The sequence below is a fragment of the Glycine max genome, chromosome 6, assembly GCF_000004515.6.
Source record: "Glycine max cultivar Williams 82 chromosome 6, Glycine_max_v4.0, whole genome shotgun sequence".
NCBI classification, from domain to species: Eukaryota; Viridiplantae; Streptophyta; class Magnoliopsida; order Fabales; family Fabaceae; genus Glycine; species Glycine max.
The window spans coordinates 38,040,210-38,062,418 of record NC_038242.2 but is presented as its reverse complement, the minus strand read 5'-3'; the positions used below and the strand labels follow the sequence as shown (position 1 = coordinate 38,062,418).

The 22,209-nt window shown below is 35.1% G+C and overlaps 5 protein-coding genes across 6 annotated transcripts; 2 read left to right on the top strand and 3 right to left on the bottom strand.

The window, feature by feature from the left end:
- Positions 1-2,770: 2,770 nt before the first annotated feature.
- On the bottom strand, positions 2,771-16,468 carry LOC100794310 (lon protease homolog, mitochondrial). Its single transcript, XM_006582087.4, has 11 exons — positions 16,427-16,468; positions 8,706-8,804; positions 8,423-8,488; positions 8,256-8,342; positions 7,247-7,286; positions 6,706-6,877; positions 6,269-6,393; positions 5,436-5,566; positions 5,229-5,333; positions 4,904-5,017; positions 2,771-4,681 (listed from the first exon to the last, which is right to left on the bottom strand). The coding sequence occupies exons 3-11, from the start codon at positions 8,441-8,443 to the stop codon at positions 4,616-4,618; spliced, it is 861 nt and encodes a 286-aa protein (XP_006582150.1). The 5' UTR covers positions 8,444-8,488; positions 8,706-8,804; positions 16,427-16,468; the 3' UTR covers positions 2,771-4,615.
- On the bottom strand, positions 3,547-4,584 carry LOC102669972 (LRR receptor-like serine/threonine-protein kinase ERECTA). The gene has a single exon (XM_006582597.1). The coding sequence runs from the start codon at positions 4,582-4,584 to the stop codon at positions 3,547-3,549; it is 1,038 nt and encodes a 345-aa protein (XP_006582660.1).
- LOC102663031 (uncharacterized) lies at positions 11,541-13,928 on the bottom strand. The gene is made up of 3 exons (XM_006582088.3): positions 12,562-13,928; positions 12,351-12,469; positions 11,541-12,238 (listed from the first exon to the last, which is right to left on the bottom strand). The coding sequence occupies exons 2-3, from the start codon at positions 12,453-12,455 to the stop codon at positions 11,699-11,701; spliced, it is 645 nt and encodes a 214-aa protein (XP_006582151.1). The 5' UTR covers positions 12,456-12,469; positions 12,562-13,928; the 3' UTR covers positions 11,541-11,698.
- Positions 14,221-15,331, top strand: LOC100793791 (myosin-8). Its single transcript, XM_014776697.3, has 5 exons — positions 14,221-14,424; positions 14,570-14,709; positions 14,871-14,985; positions 15,072-15,116; positions 15,204-15,331. The coding sequence occupies exons 2-5, from the start codon at positions 14,702-14,704 to the stop codon at positions 15,297-15,299; spliced, it is 264 nt and encodes an 87-aa protein (XP_014632183.2). The 5' UTR covers positions 14,221-14,424; positions 14,570-14,701; the 3' UTR covers positions 15,300-15,331.
- A 2,807-nt stretch (positions 16,469-19,275) lies between the features above and the next one.
- LOC102662754 (pentatricopeptide repeat-containing protein At4g20740) lies at positions 19,276-22,056 on the top strand. Of its 2 annotated transcripts, none has more exons than XM_026128970.2 (2): positions 19,276-19,407; positions 19,554-22,056. In XM_026128970.2, the coding sequence occupies exon 2, from the start codon at positions 19,679-19,681 to the stop codon at positions 21,971-21,973; it is 2,295 nt and encodes a 764-aa protein (XP_025984755.1). In that variant the 5' UTR covers positions 19,276-19,407; positions 19,554-19,678; the 3' UTR covers positions 21,974-22,056. The 2 variants fall into 2 exon arrangements, with proteins under 2 accessions (XP_025984755.1, XP_014632180.1); XM_014776694.3 differs by having other exon boundaries at positions 19,313-19,333.
- Positions 22,057-22,209: the final 153 nt, after the last annotated feature.

Genomic DNA, 22,209 nt, shown 5'->3' with positions numbered 1-22,209 from the left:
CCTACTATAGTTAGATAGATGCCATAGCTAAATGTTGGTTTCTTTGTTATTAAAACGTTTCACACCTTTGTTATAAAAAAGTAAATCAAAAATTGGTTTTGAAATTGGATTACCCATGAAGGCAACCATTGCTGATAATCCCAAGTAGACAAAATATAAGTTGCACTGTAAATAATAAATAAAATGAAAAATTAGATAAATTATTAGTAGTAGTTTGTTAGAGCATACATCTACCATGAGAATACTGATGGAGATTATTTGAAATATGTTATCTGATCATACAATAAATTTTCCTAGAAACTTAAATCTCTTCATCAGAAAAGTTACTAGTTAAGTGTGACGGTTGCAGACCATGCATATATACGTGTGTTAGTCTTAGGATAAGGTGAATGTGAATTATGGAATTGCATGAGAACCACATTTTTGTCCCAAGCTTGCAGTCTACTTCCCACGTTTAATGAGGGTTGTGAGTCACTGCATGTTGTGGGTTTCAGTGGTAGAAACTTGGTTTAAATATATACAAATTTAACTTGTTTTCCTTATTGACAAGTCATGCAATCAGCTAGCTTGTCTTCAAGCAACGACACACCTTTCACCAAATTATGTTTCTCCATATAAAAATTCCAACATGATGGAAATGCCCTAGCCTTTTGTGCCATAATTCTGCATTGCTTACAGTGCTTAGAATGCTCTTTGTTCTTCCACCATTAGAATTAGAGCAAAGCTTTTTGCCGTCATTTGCACTTTGAATATATCTCTACCATTTGCATCTTTAATTAGGCACCATTGCCATGTTTTCAAATATGACTGCGAAACCTTTTTCAATCAACTTTCCAACACTAAGTAGGTTTTGGTCAATGTCAAGCACTCAACATGAGGCCTCAACCAAGACTTTCTTTGTGGGTGATTCCTCTTTTTGTAGTATGAACATGATGGATAAATCCAATCCCTATTTTTGTTATTGTTGTCAGTCTTGTCACTCTTCTACTCATTGTTGCTCTTCATCCTGAATCTTTTATCAAAGCTTGGAGAGCACCCTTTTTAGACTGTTCTTTTCTCACCATTCTCCTTTTTTCTTGTGCCTTTTAATGCATTTAATAGTTATATTAAGGTAATATTAGATAGATCTTTAGTATTTTCTAAAGAATGGATTGTGGCTTGAAATCTCTCAAGAACAATAATAAGTATTTTCTTAACCATTTTAGAATCAGAAAATTCAAAGCCATGAAATCTTACTTATTTGCAATGTTGAGAAGTTTATTGGCATACTCTTGAATCTTGATTGTTTGACTTCTTCATTTTTTGTATCTCAAATCCTGTAACCAGATTCAACACTTCTAGGCTCTTTATCTTTTCTTTTCCTTCACATTCATCTTTAAGGAAGTGCCAAATTCCTAATGCTGATTTCTAGTGAATTTTCTTGTGAGATAGCATAAAATAAAGCTTTCAACTGAATTTACAACGTTTCAATTGATTTCAAAATGGTGTAATCGATTACAAGATATTGGTAATCGATTACCAATGTGTTTGAACGTTGAAATTCAAATTCAATTGTGAAGAGTCACATCCTTTCACAAAAATGCTTTGTGTAATCGATTACAATGATTTGGTAATCGATTACCAGTAACTGCTTTCGAAAAATTCATTTCCAAAAGTCACAATTCTTCAAGTGACTTGTTTCTGAAGATTCTTTCAAAAGTCACAACTTTTCTAAGTGACTAGTTTTAAAAAGAAATTGCCAAGAGTCACAAACTTTGACTTGAGTCATCAAAAGATTATAAATATGTGACCATAGCATGAATTAAAAAAGATCTATCATCTCTTTCAATCATTCTATGTTTCAATCTATCTTTCAACATCTTTTTTCTTTTCTTTCAGAACTTTCTGGTTTCATTTCTCTTCATCTTTCTAAAAGTTTTTTTTCAAAACTTTCTCTTCCAAGAAAAGTTCTTTGTTCAAAAACTTGTGCTATTCATCTTTTCATTCTCTTCTCCCTTTGCTAAAAATAATTCGCTAAGGACTAACCGCCTAAATTCTTTTTGTGTCTCTCTTCTCCCTTTTCCAAAAGAACGAAGGACTAACCGCCTGAATTCTTTTGTGTCTCCCTTCTCCCTTGTCAAAGAATTCAAAATGACACAGTCTGAGAATTCTTTTGATTTTCCCCTTTCCCATAAACAAAAGTTTTCAAAGGACTAACCGCCTGAGAATTCTTTTGTTTCCCCCTTCACAAAGTTTCAAAGGACTAACCACCTGAGAACTTTGTCTTAACACATTGGAGGATACATCTTTTGAGGTACAAGTAGAGGGTACATCTACTTGGGTTGTTGTGACTGAGAACAAGAGAGGGTGCATCTCTTGTGGATCAATTCTAGTGGAAGGTACATCCACTAGGTTGTTCAAAGAGAACAAGGGAGGGTACATCCCTTGTGGATCTTTGCTTGTAAAGGAATTTACAAGGTTGAAAAGAAATCTTAAGGACCGCAGGTCGCTTAGGGACTGGATATAGGCACGGGTTGTTGCCGAACCAGTATAAAACTCTTGTGTGTTTGTCTTCTTCTTCCCTACTCTTTTAATTTCCGTTGTGCACTTTATTTATCGCTTTTACTTTTGGTTAAGTTTCTTTTCTATTCTTTACTTTCTTAACAACATAGTAAAAGCCTAAGAAGGGTAGATTTTTAATTAGTAAAGGTTCACTAATAATTAATTCAATCCCCCTTCTTAATTATTCTGAGGCCACTTGATCCAACATGTTTGACTTCTTCATTTTTTGTATCTCAAATCCTGTAACCAGATTCAACACTTCTAGGCTCTTTATCTTTTCTTTTCCTTCACATTCATCCTTAAGGAAGTGCCAAATTCCTAATGCTGATTTCTAGTGAATTTTCTTGTGAGATAGCATAAAATAAAGAAGCTTTTTCCTTTGAATTTCTAGCTTTTCTTTCCTTCCCGTTTTTAAGTTGAGCCAGTGTTGGATTATCTAGCAAAGAAAGAACATCATAGTTCTCCTCTACAGCTTCCCAGAGAGATCATTTGCCTCTAGGTATGTGTCTCTATTATAGGCTCTGGCTGCCCAAATAGGATAGTTGTCACCATCAAGAATAGGTGGGGCTAGTGCTATGTAGGATGAGTCTTTTTTTTCAATTTACAGGACCCTTCAAAAGAGAGCTTTGATGCCAATTTGTTAGTACAACATGAACTAAATAGAGAAAATAAATAAATTTTGAATCAAAAGAACTATGTTAATTCATTGCATTGCTCCCTTTTTATAAAGTTGGAACATGTCAGAAAAAAGGGAAATAAATTTCTAATCACAAGTCATATCCAACATATTTCTAATAACCAATAAAGTATTTCCTAAGACATCTAACAAATTACTAATATCAAGCAATAACAAAATACAATTTTCCCTAAACATTTGGTCCAACATTTGTTCAACAATCTTTCTGTAGCAACCATCAACTCAAAGAAGCATCACATTGAGTAAAAGCCTTCTTTTAGAAAAGAAAGTCCTTGAGCCACCCCAATGGCTATACTATATCTGCTACCCTAATCTAGCATGCTTCCATGAAGAAAATCATAGAGGGAGCCATTCGAGATATATTCATATAGTATATATGCAGTATCAATGGACAGAACATAGGACAAAGGAGTCATGACATTTGAATTGTTCAATTTTGCAAAGACTTCTAGCTCTTTTCCAAATTTATCATGACTTCCCAATGGCAATATCTTGTTAGAACAGTTTAGATTCTTGATAAAATAGATTGATCCAAAGGGCATGATGGCAATGTAATACGTTTGAAACCTAGTTTTCAAAGTAACATTTGATGTATCAGCAACAACTTCCATGGCTTTACCAAAGTTAATTCTTGATTTGTGAATTGCATTAGGAGTTAATAAATTACTTACGATGAATTGAGGTTGCCAACAACTTTTTCTTGAGACAACCAGTTGAATTACAATGCCAACAAGAAAACTAGCTGGTACAATTGCAATGAGAATTGTCACATGAACAGATATTCCCTTCTTAGAGACAATGTTGGGCCTATTGGCTATTGTATGGTCAGGTGAGGTATTATTTATTAGACCAGTTCCAGAAGATACAACTTTAAGATGTTGACTGAATTTTGGAATTTCACCAGACAGCAGTGCATTGTTGGCATGTAACAATTGTGTCAAAGTTGACGTTCCAGTTAGTTGGTTGGGAATTGGACCAGGAAATTTGTTATTTGAGAGATCCAAGACTTGCAGGCTATCCAAATTACCAAAATTGTTGGGAGTATTACCACTAAAGTGGTTGCTACTAAGATTCAATGACACCTGCAAACTCCCCGGCATGCTTGGTATCACACCACTTAGTTTGTTTTCCCTGAGTTGGAGTTCAAAGAGAAATTTCAAGTTGTCAATGGATGTTGGTATGGAACCACTTAGATTATTGGTTTGCAAGTTCAGGAAAGTAATATTTCTCAACTTTGTAATCTCAAATGGAATTGATCCACCCTGAGAATTCCAGCTCAAATTCAGTATTGACAACTTATGAAGTTGGCCAATTTCGATTGGGATTGCTCCATTAAGCTTGTTCATTTGAAGCCTCAAGACTTGAAGATTGGTAATATTACCAAGCAGTGATGGCAACACACCAGTCAAGTGATTCTGAGCTAAATTCAACATTGTCATTTTCCTGCAAGATTCCAATTCAACCGGTATTGATCTGGTCAAGTCATTGTTATCCAACTCCAAGTATGTCAAATTAGGAATTGCTGCAAAAGAACCTGAAGGAATATTTCCACTAAGATGATTACCCCTAAACCTTAACCTGAACAACTTTGGAGAAAAAAACCATGCAAAAATGCTGACTATATCACAACCTCACTATTAAGGCTACAGATTATCAAATAAATACCTTTGATAGATCAATGGTAACATCAAGATAGTGATCCAGAAAATTAGCATTCTGCTCTGGATCCAGAAGCTCTAACAAAGCACTTGCTGGATCACCAGCATGTCCTCTGCCCAACTAACGATTGAATAAACAGATATTAGTACTAAAATCAGCATTTTTCTTTGAATATTTACAAGATTAGAAACCATGGTAAATTTAATGAAACTGAAATGCAAGCATTATATTTATTAGGGCCAGGACAACCCATACCAAGAGAGAACAGAACAGGAAATCAGAAAAAAAAATTACTCGGCAAAAAAAATTGAACCATTTAGAGATGTATTACTTTGTCAATCTCATCAGTCAAAACAAGAGGGTTGGCTGTGCCCACATTCTTAAGGCATTGTACCATCCTCCCTGGCATAGCACCAATATAGGTTCGACGATGACCCTGTAAGATAAAATATTAATGATTCAAAAGATTACCAAATATGTTACCATTAAACTGGTTTATATATTTCAACTGTGACAAGGAAACAGAGACTTTAGCTACCTTGATTTCAGCCACATCAGCTAATCCTCCTACAGAGAATCGGAAGAACTTACGGTTCAAGGCACGTGCAATTGAACGACCAATACTTGTTTTGCCCACTCCAGGTGGACCAGAAAGACAGATAATTTTCCCTGCATATATCAGAAAGATCAGGAACCATGTCACACTTTTTGAACATGCAAAGATTTAAGCACCAAAAGATTAAACTTTAAACAAATGGATTAGCATACTACAGTCAACATCTTAAATCCATTTTAACAAGAATCAACACCAAATACATAAACTTGACACTCTTCTTAAATCCATTTTAACAGGAATCAACACCAAATACATTGTTTCTACACTTGACACCCTTCTTCATCCTTTTCCTACATTTTGGTCCCTTAATGAAAAAATGTTTACAAAATAGTCCCCGTTGTTTGTGACGTTATAACAAGGTTAGATTTAATCTCTACACTTGATGTCTTTAGTCCTCAAGCGGAAAAAATTTACACTTTATTTTAGTCCCAACATTAAAATAAAATAAAACTCAACACTTTGGTCTTTACTCTTTACACCTGACACATTTCTTTGTTTCATCTCTACATGAAACCACACCATTATAACTTCAGCAAATGGCGGAGACTGATTCTAAATATTTTATTGTGTAAGGACCAAAACGTAGAGTATTTTATGTAAAACAAAAAGGGGCAAGGACCAAATTTTTAATTCAACCTAGTATTTTGTAGACAGTGGACAGTGAATAGCCGGATCAATATAGCAATATAGTATTTTGCATATACTAAAAACCCAGACAAATCTTCAGGATACATTACATAGATGATCATGATTACCTTGTGAAGTCCCTCTTAATTTCCCAACAGCTATGAATTCCAGTATCCTTTCCTTCACATCAGTTAATCCATAATGGTCTTCATCAAGAATCTTTTGCGCCCGAGTAACATCAAAGTTCTCATCACTGGATTGGGGAATTAACTGATTAAAATTCAAGAGATTTGAAGTAGTTTGTAGTTAACATAAAAAGCACAGTAATTCAGAAAATAAAAACCCTTGGTTCCACCAAAAGCCTCTGAAAACTATACTTAAGCATTTATTTGTCACCTAAGGGCCTTTCCAAACCATGTTAAGCAGTTGTCCTAAATTTAAGCTGTCAAACACATCGGTCCCACATAAATGGTAATGGGTGGTATGGGAGGTAAGCATTGAAATCTTAAATAACTTTAAATTACTCTAGCAATAACAGTAAGAATGGAATTCCATGTATGGAAACCTGTATTCACCCCAAGGCAGTGCAGTCAACCAGTCTAAGTAGTTACGGGTAACACTGAATTCACTGGAACTAGCCTCCAACAGCTGTAGCTTTGCAAGTTCTTCATCTATAACTTGTAAAATATGAGGTGGGCATTTTTCTCTCTTTGGCTCAATCCTTTCCCTGAATTTACCTGCAATAAAAAAATAAATAAATGTTATGATAAAAAACAAATTACACTAAAGTATACCTCTATAAACAAATTTTATGGACTAAAAACTAGAAGCTATGCAACTCAACTTTGATTAGATGACAAGAAACCTCAACCAGAAGTCCAGAATACAAAGAAAAGCACAATACAAAGAATATTTCTATAGTACTATACCAAAAAAAAAAAGGTTAGGTGAACCTTCTTTAGTAATTTAGTAATCAGACTTCAATCACATACTTGTAAGTCCTACAAGCTAAAAGACCTAGCCATGTATGCACACAACAGCAATCCTTTGGTCATGACACGAGTTATATCTTGTACTAAAAGCATACATTATAGATCAGAACCAACCAGTAAGAGCTGTTTTGTCATCAGTCTCCAGTCCCAGTTCCTGCAAATAGGAAAATTAAACGAAAATAAAATTAGGACCAATTTGAATAAAAGAGCATTCAGCAAAATATGTCATTGGCTTGGCGCATTCAGATAGACAACTTAATTAAGCACTTCCGAATTACTAAATAAGAGCTTATTCATAAGATTGATTGTGAAACTTACCGGAACATGCTAAAAAGAGCTTCTAAAAAGGTCATAAGCCTAAAGAAAAACCTTCCATACATATAATTGCACTCATGATAGGATAAAGGAAAATGCCACCAGCAAGATCAGATGCCTAGGTCGACACCTAAACTTCCAATACCACAGGATAAACCATAAAGTCTAATTAAAAGACATAGCCATAAGAAATATGTCCTCTGATGGGATATCATACAAGGCTTCCAAAAGAATGAAGTCAATGACACAATAAATAAACTAAACCACCCTTTTTCTCGGCATATAGTGATATCATTGCTTTGCTTGCTATTAGAAAATATTAACAAATTGGCTACAAGACAGACTGCCAAATTCAGAGATTAGTGGAACAGCCAAATATTATAAGGTTGCCTTGGTGGTTGGAAAAGGGGTTTAAGGGTTGAAGGGAGAAGGGGGGAGGGGGAGAGGTTGTGGGTTCTAATCCCCCCACTAACATTCTAACAAAAAACTAACAACTAAATTGGCTGATTAAAAAAAAGAACATCTAGCATTTGGATGTTATGAATATATTCATGAGCTCCAGTGCAACACGTGGAATTAGGAGTAATCAACAGCAGAAAGAGATCATGCATTGAAACCATGTATAGAAAGAAATAATTCAAACAGTACCTCATGGGCAGGTTAACATAAAAAATTGTATAATTCAAGCTACATAAAAGGCATAATGAACCAACTTTCTGATGAGTAAATTTTAGTTGATATGAGAGAAATACAAACTTGTCTAGGATTTGCAACACATGAATGTAAACAAATTAAGTCAGATTTGTACCTTCTTTATGGCCTTAAGCTGCTCATTTAACAAGTAACGACGCTGCTCACCACTTATCTTTTCTTCAATTGCTTTAGCAATTGATTCCTGACAAGAATCAACACAAGCCTTAATATATAATGAAAAGTTCAGTGCAACACATACAAGAAAGCCAAAGACATTATTACCTGAATCTTGCTTATTTCCATCTCTTTCTTTACCAACTCCAGTGTAAGTTTTAATCGCTTATACACCTGTACAGCAACACAATAAATTCACCTCCAAATGTGAAATTTTCAGTCTTCCTTATGTTCACATGTTTATATGTTAATTCAATAGTTATAGAGAACATTAAATTTCCAAAAAGGTTTGACCCAAGAAATTCAAACTTATTACAGCACAAAATGGAAAATATAGTCTCACAACATCAAGTCAGTTTCTCAGGGTCAGTGTCAAAGGTAAGGTGCTCACATCTAGCTCTTCGAGAACTTGTTGGCATTGCAATTTATTTGCCCCGGATATTGCAGCACCAAAATCTGCAAGCCTTGGATAAGTAAAATCACCTATATGCTGCACAATTTAAGAAAAAGGAAATCAATATAATAATATCAAAGAAGTAAAGTATTGAACTGTGATAACTGCAAAATATAAGCCAATTTGATAGCCAATTTGAATTAATGAGTAGGTGTAATTTTTTTATTTTATTATTATTTTTAATGAAAAAATTAACATCTTTACAATTTTTAATTAGCAAAAGTCAAAAGAAGGAGAATGAAGTATTTTAGAGGGAATTTGACGAAAAATTGTGAAGAAAAAGAGAGATAAGAAGATAGCTCGCTCAGCGCGCACTGCAGGCCCAACACACAACACTCGCTTAGCGGGCAGGTCTCGCTCAGTGTGTGCACTCGCTCAGCGCGCAGGTCCAGCTCAGCGCGAGAAGGCCCACGAAGAGAAGTCCAGTGCGCGCTTAGCGCGCAGAGGCGCGCTCACCTACGAAGTTAGCGTGAAAAGTAAGCTACCTTAGGTCTATAAAAGGAGTAGGAAGCTGAAGGATAACACACACCGAGTCTCAGAGCCCTCCAGTACATAAATCCAAAGCCTAAGCCTCTCCCTTAGGGGAAACCCTCTTTCTTATTCATTTCCCTTGTTTTAGTTTGCTACTTGTCATCTATCACTTTCTTCTATTAGCCTCTGAAGTGTAAGGTCTCTCATGACTATGAGAGGCTAAACCCCCTCAGTTGGGGCTTAACAGCCAACGCTCCCTTATAATGTAATTGATCCTCTTATGTATTAATGCAATCTCAATTTCCATTGTTCTTTCCTGCTTATCATCGTTATTGTGTGGTTTGGTCATCCATGCATCTGTTTTAGGGGTTATTCATTAGGAAGTGGTAATGTCTAAAAGAATTGGGAAAGGACATCTCAACACTGCATTTCTAGGGATAAAGTGACTCTATTGTGCCCCTGCATGCATCTTCATACTTAATGTTGTTTATTATTCTATCTTTGCAAAGGGATTTGGGAGAGAGAATACATAAATTAGGCTCTTCAGCGTGAGGGATCCGAGTTGAGCATACTAGTAGATGCGGGTGAAAATTGGGAGAGCATTGATTCAATAGAGAAAATCATTAATATTGTATCAAGGGTAATTAGGCATGCTAGGACCCAACATTATCTTATTCTGAATTCATCTTTTATATTTAAAAGCTATTGTTTAATTTTCTAATTATCTTTCTCTTTTGCCCCTTTACTCTCAATTTTCACATTTATCATTTATTTTCTCTTCTACTTCTTCTATTGCTTACAAATTGGGTATTTACCAACGCAAGTACAAACAAAATCCCTGTGGACTCGACACTCAGACTTCCATTTTAATCTTTACTATTTGTATTAAAACTGGTACACTTGACAATATATTAACAAACTATAATCCAATATTACATGTAACAACCATATTATAAGAACTTCGGTACTTCAAGCTGCATAGTCCTTTTTTTCTATATTTTAAAGCAATAAAAAAAATACAGAATAACTAGCAATTGTTTTGAGATAGGCATTTTCATTTATGTGTATGTGGGAAGAATAATAATAATTAATAACTTGTAGGTATTTAAATAGAATAATAGTTTCCCTATCCTCCGATTTTATTACACAGAAAAATTGTTTCAGAAACATAAGTAAAATCGCTATTCATCTGGAACAAGATCAAGTTGACCCTAATAATTGTTATATAGTAATGAAAAATACAATAACTGAGAAAAGTAATTATCACTAAATTAAATAATTGAGTATTTTACTCTAAGTCCAACCAACAAAAACAACAAAGTCTTATCCCACTAGGTGAAGTCGGCTACATGGATCACACATTTGACATGGTTAATAACCAAAGTTTCAAGAATATTACTTAGCCTAAGATCTCCCTTGACGATTTACTCCAACTCTGCTTATGTTATTCATAGCCAGTTCCAAGCCCAGGTTACGGAGGAGGGTAGTGTTATGCCCTCGGCAGCCAACATAAAACTTGTTGTTATACCAAACATGGATTACTCCAAGTCCAACCAACCAATACAAAAACAAGCAGCTCAAATATTATATAGATAGAAGACTTACATAGACAATTTATGTCTTTTAATGAGCATGCCAAATTGAAGAAAAAGTATTAACCATTCAGCACCCTAGAAATTTCCTTAACAGGGCTAAGGGCTAATAATTTATTATTATAAAACCTCAGCCACGATGCAAAGATGACTAACATGTCCTTATCACCAATATGCTGTATATTCTACCTTTGTTCAAATTACCTATGGATTCACAGTACCAAATGATACTTGGCGAAGGCTAAGAAGCACCACTGCTATAGATAAAACTTCCCTTGTACCAAAAATGCAAGCGCGCAAAATGATTGAATTTAAAATACAAAGTAAAATGTTTTCTTGCATTAACATATATAATATTCAATAATATATTTATATCTTAGACATAATTTCCTAGGATTAGTTTCCCTTTTTCCTTGGTTTCCATACTTTCTTACCTTTTATGATTTTTTGCCTTGATAACCTAGAATTATGATCTAGTATTGGTAATATTAGTATAAGTAAAGGTTAGTGCTTCATGTTTTGTATCACATTGTAATATATCACATCATATGAAAATAATATAAATTTCTGTGGTGATATCAATGTTGTTAATGGCGGATGGCGGTTCATGGCGGAAAGTCAAAAATCTGCCATAAAAATATGGCGGATGACGTAGCGGAAAATGGCGGATGTCATGGCGGACAAAAAAAAACATATATATAAACTCATTGAAATTGAAAAAAAACAAAGGATTGCATTCAAATAAATTAAAAAAATTTCATGAGTTCATACAATAATCAAGTACGAACACCAAATAAACTCATTAAAGAGTTCAAAATAAGAAAATGATAAAAACATAATGCAAAGTGCAAAGTGAAGGTTGAGGCTCTAATCATCTTCTCCAATCCCAACATAATCATCTTCGTTGTTATCATATGATAATGGAGCATCTCCCTCTTCCCCATCAGACGCCTCAAAATTGACCATGATTTCTTCTTCTTCAGATTCAACATCAATATTCTCCTCAACATCTAGATCCTCATCATTTTCTTGGACTGCTTTTTGCTTCCTTGATGAAGATCCAACAATTATTGCCTGTTTTTTAGAAGTTTGAGCAGCAGCAACACTTGTTTTTTGCTTTTTCCGCCTAGTATACATCCTACACTCTCCAACCCCCGAAGCCTGATACACAGTTGCCCAATTTAGAGCATCATCATCTTCAAATACCAAATCATTTCCAGCATCATTATCATCATCTTGATCCATCTCTCCCACGAGCCATTCATTGCATACATCAATATCATTAAGAGAAATTGGATCAATTTCATCTCTTGCAATATATCTTTGCTTCAATTGTTGGTTGTATTTGACAAACACCAAATCATGCAACCTCTTGTGCTCAAGCCTATTTCTTTTTTTGGAATGAATCTACAACATAACAAATAAATGTTGATTTCAATCTCAAATATACTCCAAATAAAACTTGATCATCAAAATTAAATAAAATTAAAAAGTATAGTTAGAGTTTTGTCACAATTACTTGCTCAAACACACTCCAATTTCTTTCACATCCTGAAGCACTGCAAGTCAAACTCAAAATCTTAATAGCTAGCTTCTGCAAATTTGGAGTTTGTGACCCAAACATTCGCCACCAATATGCTGCAATACCAATTACCAACCAAGAGCATAACTTAGAATTCTGAATTATAAAACTAATACATAAAAAAAATAGTATGATAAAAGTTTCTTACTAGGAGAATGGGTTTTCCTTTAAGCCATTGCAAAGTCAGAACCAAAGTGGTCAGCACCAATCTTGTAAAGATGCAACTCGGTTAGAATTTTCTGTTGCACATCAAATTGTGGAATCAACTTCTTAATGCACTCAAACAAACCATTGGTGACCTCAAAATCAAACTCCAAGTCAGTGTTGTCATAAAAGAACTCTAGATTTAAGAAGTGGGCAGCTGCATGCAATGGCCTATGAAGCTGACAATTTCATCTTTTATCAATGATTGCAAACACATCTTTGTACTTGCTTTCATTGTTGTTGAAAGACTTGATAATTGTTTCTTTTGCCTTGTCCATTGCTTCATAAATATAGCCCATGGCTGGTTTCCTTTCACCATCCACAAGACGAAGCACTTTCACAAGTGGAGCCATGACTTTAAGAGTGTAAACCACACTATTCCAAAAAGAAGGCATGAGCACTACCTTTGTAGCTTCTTTTCTCTTAGGCTCCTTAGATAGTTTGTTCAAGGTCCATTCATCAGAAGTAAACATTTTTCTAATATTGGCTTTCTCTTTGTGAAGCCTTTCCAAGGTTAGATAAGAAGTGGCAAATCTAGTAATAGCATGTCTCACCAATTCCCTCTTGTTTGTAAAATTTCTCAACAAAACTTGCTTATCTACATGAACCTGGTGTCCTGGATAATCTGAGATCAAGATATGATATCAATGAAATTTATGTGTGTATTTCAGATGCCACCTCTCCGGATAGTCTCCCTTGTATCTTAATGTTTTTATACTTACTTGACATGAGCTCATACCAAATTTTCCTTACAGACTTACACCGGGAATATATTGATTGCTGCGAATCCTTGTATCTTTAGTCAATTCTACATATTCTCAGCTCTAATAAATATTAGCAAACCAGACTGCATAACCCGGCAGTCCCAGTTGTAAATTTTTTTTGGTTTACTTGTGTATAACATTGTTTTAAGAAAGGGTGGATTAGGAGTACACTTTTGGTTTACTTTAGTATGACATTGTCTTATCTTATGAAAACTTACATTAGGAGTACAACTATCTGGGATCATTAAACCTTCTAAATTACTAGCCTGAAAATCATAATTGTAAAGAGTCATTTATTTGTGCATTTTGGTCAGAATCAAGGAACTATGTAGGTATGCTATTATTTTGGTCAGAAAGAGAATTCTTTTAAAGTTCTTAATGTATTACATGTTATTATTGCTAGCTATTCAGTTATTTTTATCATGTTATTCACTAATTGAGAATTTGTTTTTATTAATTTCAGGCTGCAAGAGAAACTGGAGCTCTCCAAGCTGCCAAAAATAAGCTTGAAAAGCAAGTTGAAGACCTTACATTGAGGTTGCAGCTGGAAAAACGGCTGAGGGTAAATGACTATTATTTTGACAGTGCTAGCTGCTATCTACAATATTTTTACTGTGGCCAACTGGAAAATTTCCTGCATTGTGTCAAGCACACCAATTAATTTGAATTAAATATTGTAGTACAATCTGTTAGCTCTGTAACAACACTTATTTTAAATATTGTAGTGCAATCTGTTAGCTCTGATGAAAAGATACCTTTTCTACTCACATACACACACTATTTAGTATCTTTCCTTGCAAAGCTTCTTAAATCTCTATTAACAAATGTAGATCAACATTGAAGAATCAAAAACACAAGAAAATGAAAAACTGCAATCTGCTTTGCAAGCGATGCAACTTCAGTTTAAAGAAACCAAGTTGTTAGTTCAAAAGGAGCGTGAGGCTGCAAAAAGAGAAGCTGAGAGAGCGCCTGTCATACAGGAGGTTCCTGTTGTTGACCATGCTTTGTTGGAGAAGCTCACTAGTGAAAATGAGAAACTCAAGGTGAGCTGATTTTGGGCATAAATATCTCATCTGCACTGAAATAAAGTCCTTATATTTGGTATACTTCGAGTACTCTCACATTTTTGGGAAGATAGGTGGCCATTTCTTACTATTAATTTTGAGCTTCCTGGAGTGTCCATTGCAGACCTTGGTGAGTTCATTGGAAAAGAAAATTGATGAAACAGAAAAAAGATATGAAGAGGCAAACAAAATTAGTGAAGAAAGGTTGAAGCAGGCTTTGGATGCTGAATAAAAAATAATCCAGTTGAAGACTACTATGCAAAGGTTTTGTTTGTGATCAAAGCTTCTTTGGTATCTTATACTTGTTTAATTCATATCATTTGAACTATTACTGTTTCCAGTCTTTGAACAGCAATCATCTATAGTGTCTAATTATAGGATTCTGAACCAGCATGACCATTTTTTATTTTGATTGATATTAATAGGCTTGAAGAGAAATTCTCAGATATGGAAACTGAAAACCAGGTTCTTCGGCAACAGTCTCTGCTAAACTCATCTTCAAAAACAATGTCAGAGCACCTTTCTACCCACATATCTGAGGTAAATTATACTTGCTAAAGTATGTAGGTCTTCATGCTCTGTATGTAAGTCTAAATCTTTTGGAATTTTGATATTTTTATCTGCAGAAGTTGGAAAATGGTCACCATGTGCTGGAAGATCAGAACAATGCTGTAAGTACATTGCTTTGTACACTTTATGTACCTTTCCATAATAAGCCATCTTTTGTGTTTAGTGAAATTTAAAAGTTGTGTTTGCAGGAAGCACAGAGTGTCACACCTGTGAAGAAGTTTGGTACAGAATCTGATGGCAAATTAAGGAGATCCTTCATTGAACGTCAACATGTATGTGCTTAAAAATTGTCATTTAATATATCTTTTATTCATGCAAATATGTTCACAATTTTTAACTCTTTTTCCACTGCAGGAGAATGTTGATGCACATGCACTTGTCAACTGTGTTATGAAAAATATTGGTTTCCATCATGTAAAGCCTGTTGCTGCATTTACCATTTACAAATGTCTTCTCCACTGGAAATCATTTGAGGCTGAAAGAACAAGTGTATTTGATCGTCTTATCCAGATGATTGGTTCTGCAATTGAGGTGACTTCTTTACTTTAAAATTATTGGATTGAACCTTCACCTAATAGCTTCAGCTTTTGTTTTTAGGAAAATTGATCCTTCATATAATATTAGAGCCTCTACCAATCCTTGCGATGCTCCATGCCATAATTGCACTGGTTATTGTAATTTGGTATTTTCTAAAAATATTGGATATGTAGTCTAATGTAATGTTCATTATCCGTTGATAGCATCTGTATTAAAGTTGAGTGTGTGTGGTATGTTTGGTTTAGTTCAATTCTTGTTGCATGTGTTGAGATCCCACATTGACTATAGATATGGCTAAAGTGGAACTTGTAAAGGTTTGGGAAATCCTCACCTCATGAGCCTCATGAGCCAGCTTTTGGAGTTTGAGTTAAGCTTATCTCAAAATCAAGATGGTATCAAAGCCTATCATAAATTCGATATTGAGCCACCCTCAATTTTCCAAAAATCTACATGACCCCACGACTTTCGTAGTGCGATCTACTTGGCTTGGTGACTTTCCTAGTGCAATAATAATGAAAAAAAAACAGTATTACAATCTCCACTCTCTAGGCATCCAATCCTAGGTGTAAGGGGTGTGTTGGGATCCCACATCAACTATAGGTATAGCATGAGTATAACTTATAAAGGTTTGGGCAATCCTCACCTCTTTAGCTAACTTTTGGGATTTAGTTAGGCCTAGCCCAAATTCAAGAGCATGAATATATTTTCTATTTGATATATGTTAAAAGCAATATGAATGCAATTGCAGATTTGAACCCTGGTGATAACAATTAACAGCCAGAATCAAAGGTGAGAAACAGACATCAATAATTCTAGAGAAGAGAGAAACCAAAAAAAAAAACAAAGTGAAAGAGAAGAAAGATGAGAATAACACCTTGCACCTATGGAAGAAGATCTGGGAGGGGAAGGTGAAGCCTTACACACAGTGAGTGAGGGCAAGTGTGTGAATAGTAACAATCAACGACAGCGAATAACAGCAAAAGGAACACAAAACAAAACTAAGATGGCGCGTGAGTCAAAACTCAAGACAAGGTGAGACTATGTTGTTGGATGAGGGAGATCACGTGATTGTGTCAGGTGGAACACAAATTCATTTTCCTTTTCCTTTTTTTTCTTTGGCTGTAAAAAGTGTACCTATGCCATTGCCGTTTCAAACCGTGTCAGAACTTGCAACACACATAAACATAACAACTGAAATTTTGATCGTTGTTAGAAATTTTTTTTGAAAAACTCCCACTGCACGCTTGTGGAAACTAATGTTACAATTTTTTTTCAGTACTACTGGTGAATAATGAAACTTTATTTTGAACTCTCCTTGGGGGTTACCATTTCTAGGAATGTTAGTGCCATGGTAAGTGGACAACACGCGCAAAGTTATTTAATTGAAATATCTATAATTACTGACAAATCCTCATCAATGCGGTGTAATTATAATATAATTTAACACAAAGACTCATTGAAATATCTGTAATTAATAGTTATCACAAATGGTCAAATGCTAACAAATATTTTATTCATTAAGAACTAACAAGTAGTAACAATTTTATTTATGGGTAACTTTTAATGGTTTTTATTGATTAATTTGTTGACTAACATTTTAATGACATTTTTTTATGTCTTTACGAATGTTATGAAAATTGGTCCGCCAATTTATCTGATTGAGGTATTTGGTTAATGGTTTAAGTGGTAGGTTAATAATTGATTTGGTATGTATTAAAAAAATTAAAATTATATATATATTTATTATATATAAATATTAATTAATATTATTTGATTAAAAAAATTCATCCATATTTTAAAATCTAAAATAACAATCAATGTTGTTGGATTCTCTCAAAATTGAGGTCATCTCTAGTCAGATACATAAATAGTCCAATAACATTAGTCCGATGAGATCACCGGATCTTAATTAGGTCGACCCAAACCAATTTTTTATAATACTATTCTTAACCCTCTTTTCATCAAGGAAAGAAATACTAACTAGTTTGAAATTCGATAAAAAATAAATAAAGATAGACAAAAATTTATTTTTGTCGATAAACGAATTTAGATATTATCTTGAATAATTTTAATGACATTAACTAAATAGATCGTGTTACTTTTTAATCATTTTGTTACAAAGATTAGAAAATAGAACCGAGTAATGGTGATGCCAGCCAACGGATCTATGTGTATATAGAAATAATCAGTGCACATGTTGTTGGAGCTTGGAAAATGTTCTGCCCACATGACTTGAAATGTTGGGACTTAAGGGGGAAAATCTGATTTCAATACGGCCGTGGAAATAAATATATAGTAACCGAAAAGGGCCAAACAAAAGCATTTACCTAGGTGCTGAATTTATGCCTCTACGACTATAATAATTGTGTGATGTGTATTTTTTTTTTATTACAACCAGCCATGACCATGAGGGCAAGCACCGAACTTATTGACTTATTTGGAAAACGGCGATGCCATCCACAAGCGTAACACGAGACCACAATACGATGCACATGGACTATGCATTCTTTTCTGTAGAGTGTACAGGGATAGAATTAGATGAGATTTGATTAAATCTGTTATTTAATCGAAATAAAAAATTTATTTGAGTTGGATTAGTTTGTATATTTTTTTCTATCAAATCTATGAATAAAAAAACATAATGAAAAAAAAATATATACTTTCTATCACAATAGTGGATCGAATCATTAAATTTGTGGATTTATAAAATAAAAAAAGTTAAAATATATTTTTATTTCCAATAAAGATCAAAATGTTTGAAATCTATCGTGAAATTTCAAGTATTCTTTTGTCCTCACAAAATATAAATCTATAATATTTTGGGTTTGGAATTGAGTTCGAAAGATCAAATTCTTCGCGTCAAGGCCAGTGGATTAACAAATCAAGTTCTAATTAACACGTGACAAAAATTTTAACATTCACACATGATCGAATCTTTTTAATTTGACTCCGAGTCAAAATAACACACATTTATATTTTTTGACAAAAAAAAAATACGTAAAATTTTATATGGATTGATTCTAAATATTTCAATATTTATAATATATATATATATATATATATATATATATATATATATATATATATATATATATATATATACCAAAAAATTACCAAAAGTAAAAGTCATTATTAAATTCCAATCGACTGAATTAAATTTGACTCAAAATAATGTCAAGATATAAACAAATATATTTATGTCATGTGAAGTTCACAAGTTATCCTTAATGGTTCTTGTAATTTTTTTAAGACTTACTCAATGATCCAGATGAACTTACTTGTAGAGTTAGGGACGTCAGTCCCTCTAACTTTTTTATTTTTTTAAAAAATATTATCTATAATATTTAAATATTAGGATAATTATTTTCATTTAAGAAAACTTAGTTGTGAAAAATAATGACATTTAAACGTTATTTGTTATTTTTTTACGTTATGAAAAAACCACTCTATATAATATTATTGTGAAGTAATGACATTATTTTTTTTATTATTTTTTAGCTTAATTACTCTTTTTTACAGTCTTCATTACATAGATAATTGCACGTTTTTTTCTTTTTTACACAAATATTTGAGTATTATTTATTTTTCTCTTTAATAGTTTTTTTTCTTTTTTAATTTGTTGTTACTATTTTGAATGTTATGAATGATTTTATTTGCAATCAAACGATTTTTTTAATCTGGTAATGATTTCAGAATTAAAGACTATTTATTCCTATTAATTTTTGTCAATAAAGCAAATTTATGAATACTGTCTAAGGAATTGATCAATCCATCATTCCAGGTCTCTTCATTTATTTCAGAATTAAAGACTATTTCTTCTTCTGTGATGCCCTTTTGATCAATCCATCATTCCAGGTCTCTCTCTTCAACTTGATTTTACTTTGTCCATTTTCGGGGTTCTATTATTGTCGCTATTATTATGATTATTATTCCTTTGGTGGGATTAAGGTTTTATTCATGCGTTGTGTTCCTTTGGGGATTTTTGTTCGTATTTGTTGTAGATCTGTCGTGACAATAAGAGCATCGGTAGAGGAGATCCTCCTATTAATTCCTATTGAAGCTAAGCAAAGCAGGTGATGTGCCACTGTAATGGAGGGCTCAGAGAGAGTCAAAGTGTCACCACTTTATGAATGAATCTCCCACTTCTATAGCTATCCTTCTGCTGAACCGCGAAGTGCTATTCCAACCTAACTTTGAAATCCTAAATCCTAAACTAAAAATGCCTCCACAGGTTCCAAAGCCAACCAAACCAAGGAATTGCGGCCCTCCGTTTACCATCCCCAAACCCACCAACAAGTTCTACTTCTTCTACGGCCACCGCAACCCCTCCCAGAACCGCCCCACCGTCCGCGGCGGCCTCTTCTCCAACCGACAAACCCTAAACCCTAACCCTTCCCAACCCAAACCCACCACCAAACCCTTCAACATCAAAAACTGGGACCCTCACTTCCTCTCCAACCCAAACTCAAACCCCTCCCCATCAACCCTCTCCTCCGCCTCCCTACGCCTCTCCCCGATCGCGCGCTTCATCGTCGATGCCTTCCGCAGAAACGACAACAAGTGGTGCCCCAACGTCGCCGCCGAACTCAGCAAGCTCCGCAGGATAACCCCCAATCTGGTCGCCGAGGTTCTCAAAGTTCAAACAAATCACACCCTCGCTTCCAAATTCTTCCACTGGGCCGGCAGCCAGAGAGGCTACCATCACAATTTCGCTTCCTACAATGCCCTCGCCTACTGCCTGAACCGCCACCACCAGTTCCGCGTCGCGGATCAGCTCCCGGAGCTCATGGAGTCCCAGGGCAAGCCCCCCAGCGAGAAGCAGTTCGAGATTTTGATTCGTATGCATAGTGATGCCAATAGAGGGCTTAGAGTTTATCATGTGTATGAGAAGATGAGAAACAAGTTTGGGGTGAAGCCGAGGGTGTTTTTGTATAACAGGGTTATGGATGCGTTGGTTAGGACGGGTCATTTGGACTTGGCGTTGTCAGTTTATGATGATCTTAAGGAGGATGGGCTGGTTGAGGAGAGTGTGACCTTCATGGTGCTGGTGAAGGGGCTGTGTAAGTGTGGGAGGATTGATGAGATGCTGGAGGTTTTGGGGAGGATGAGGGAGAGGTTGTGTAAGCCGGATGTGTTTGCATACACGGCGCTGGTGAAGATTCTGGTGCCTGCAGGGAATCTGGATGCGTGTTTGAGGGTTTGGGAGGAGATGAAGAGGGACCGGGTGGTGCCGGATGTGAAGGCATATGCTACCATGATTGTGGGGCTGGCAAAAGGGGGGAGGGTTCAGGAGGGGTATGAGTTGTTCAGGGAGATGAAGGGGAAGGGTTGTTTGGTGGATAGGGTGATATATGGAGCGCTGGTTGAGGCGTTTGTGGCTGAGGGTAAGGTTGGATTGGCTTTTGATTTGTTGAAGGATTTGGTGAGCTCCGGGTATAGGGCTGATTTGGGGATTTATATTTGCCTTATTGAAGGTTTGTGCAATTTGAATAGGGTTCAGAAGGCATACAAGCTTTTCCAATTGACTGTTCGGGAGGGCCTTGAGCCAGACTTCTTAACGGTGAAACCGTTGTTGGTTGCATATGCTGAAGCGAATAGAATGGAAGAATTTTGCAAGTTGCTTGAGCAGATGCAGAAGTTGGGTTTTCCTGTTATTGCTGATCTCTCCAAATTCTTCTCTGTTTTGGTGGAGAAGAAGGGACCGATAATGGCATTAGAGACATTTGGCCAATTGAAAGAAAAGGGTCATGTTAGTGTTGAAATATATAATATTTTTATGGATTCTCTTCACAAGATTGGTGAGGTGAAGAAAGCGTTATCACTATTTGATGAAATGAAAGGCTTAAGCTTGAAACCTGACTCATTTACGTATTGTACTGCGATTCTGTGCCTTGTTGACCTTGGAGAAATTAAAGAGGCATGTGCATGTCATAATAGGATCATTGAGATGTCTTGCATTCCTTCAGTTGCAGCTTATAGTAGCCTCACTAAAGGGCTTTGCCAAATTGGAGAGATTGACGAAGCCATGTTGCTTGTTCACGATTGTTTGGGCAATGTTAGTGATGGACCATTGGAGTTTAAGTATAGTCTTACCATCATTCATGCATGTAAATCAAATGTTGCTGAGAAGGTGATTGATGTATTAAATGAGATGATAGAACAAGGTTGCTCTATAGACAATGTCATTTATTGTTCAATCATCTCTGGCATGTGTAAGCATGGAACAATTGAAGAGGCCAGGAAGGTTTTCTCAAATTTGAGGGAGCGCAACTTCTTGACAGAATCCAACACAATTGTGTATGATGAATTACTAATTGATCATATGAAGAAAAAGACAGCTGACTTGGTGCTATCAAGTTTGAAGTTCTTTGGTCTAGAATCTAAATTAAAAGCAAAGGGCTGTAAGCTGTTGCCAAGTTGAAAATAATTTTGGGAGGGAGGGGGACTGATTGTTCTCATTTTTGTTCAACATGTTGAATACAGAATAGCATATGGAAGGATCAACCATTGTTTTTATCTGGTTCTGGATTATCTTCCTTCTGATATCTCATATGTTTAATTTTGTGGCTGTGAGCACAAGTATCTTACCAAGAATTAGACACATGTTAAATATTGGACTGTGGCATTGTGATGCTCATAAATTAACAGGTTGCATTG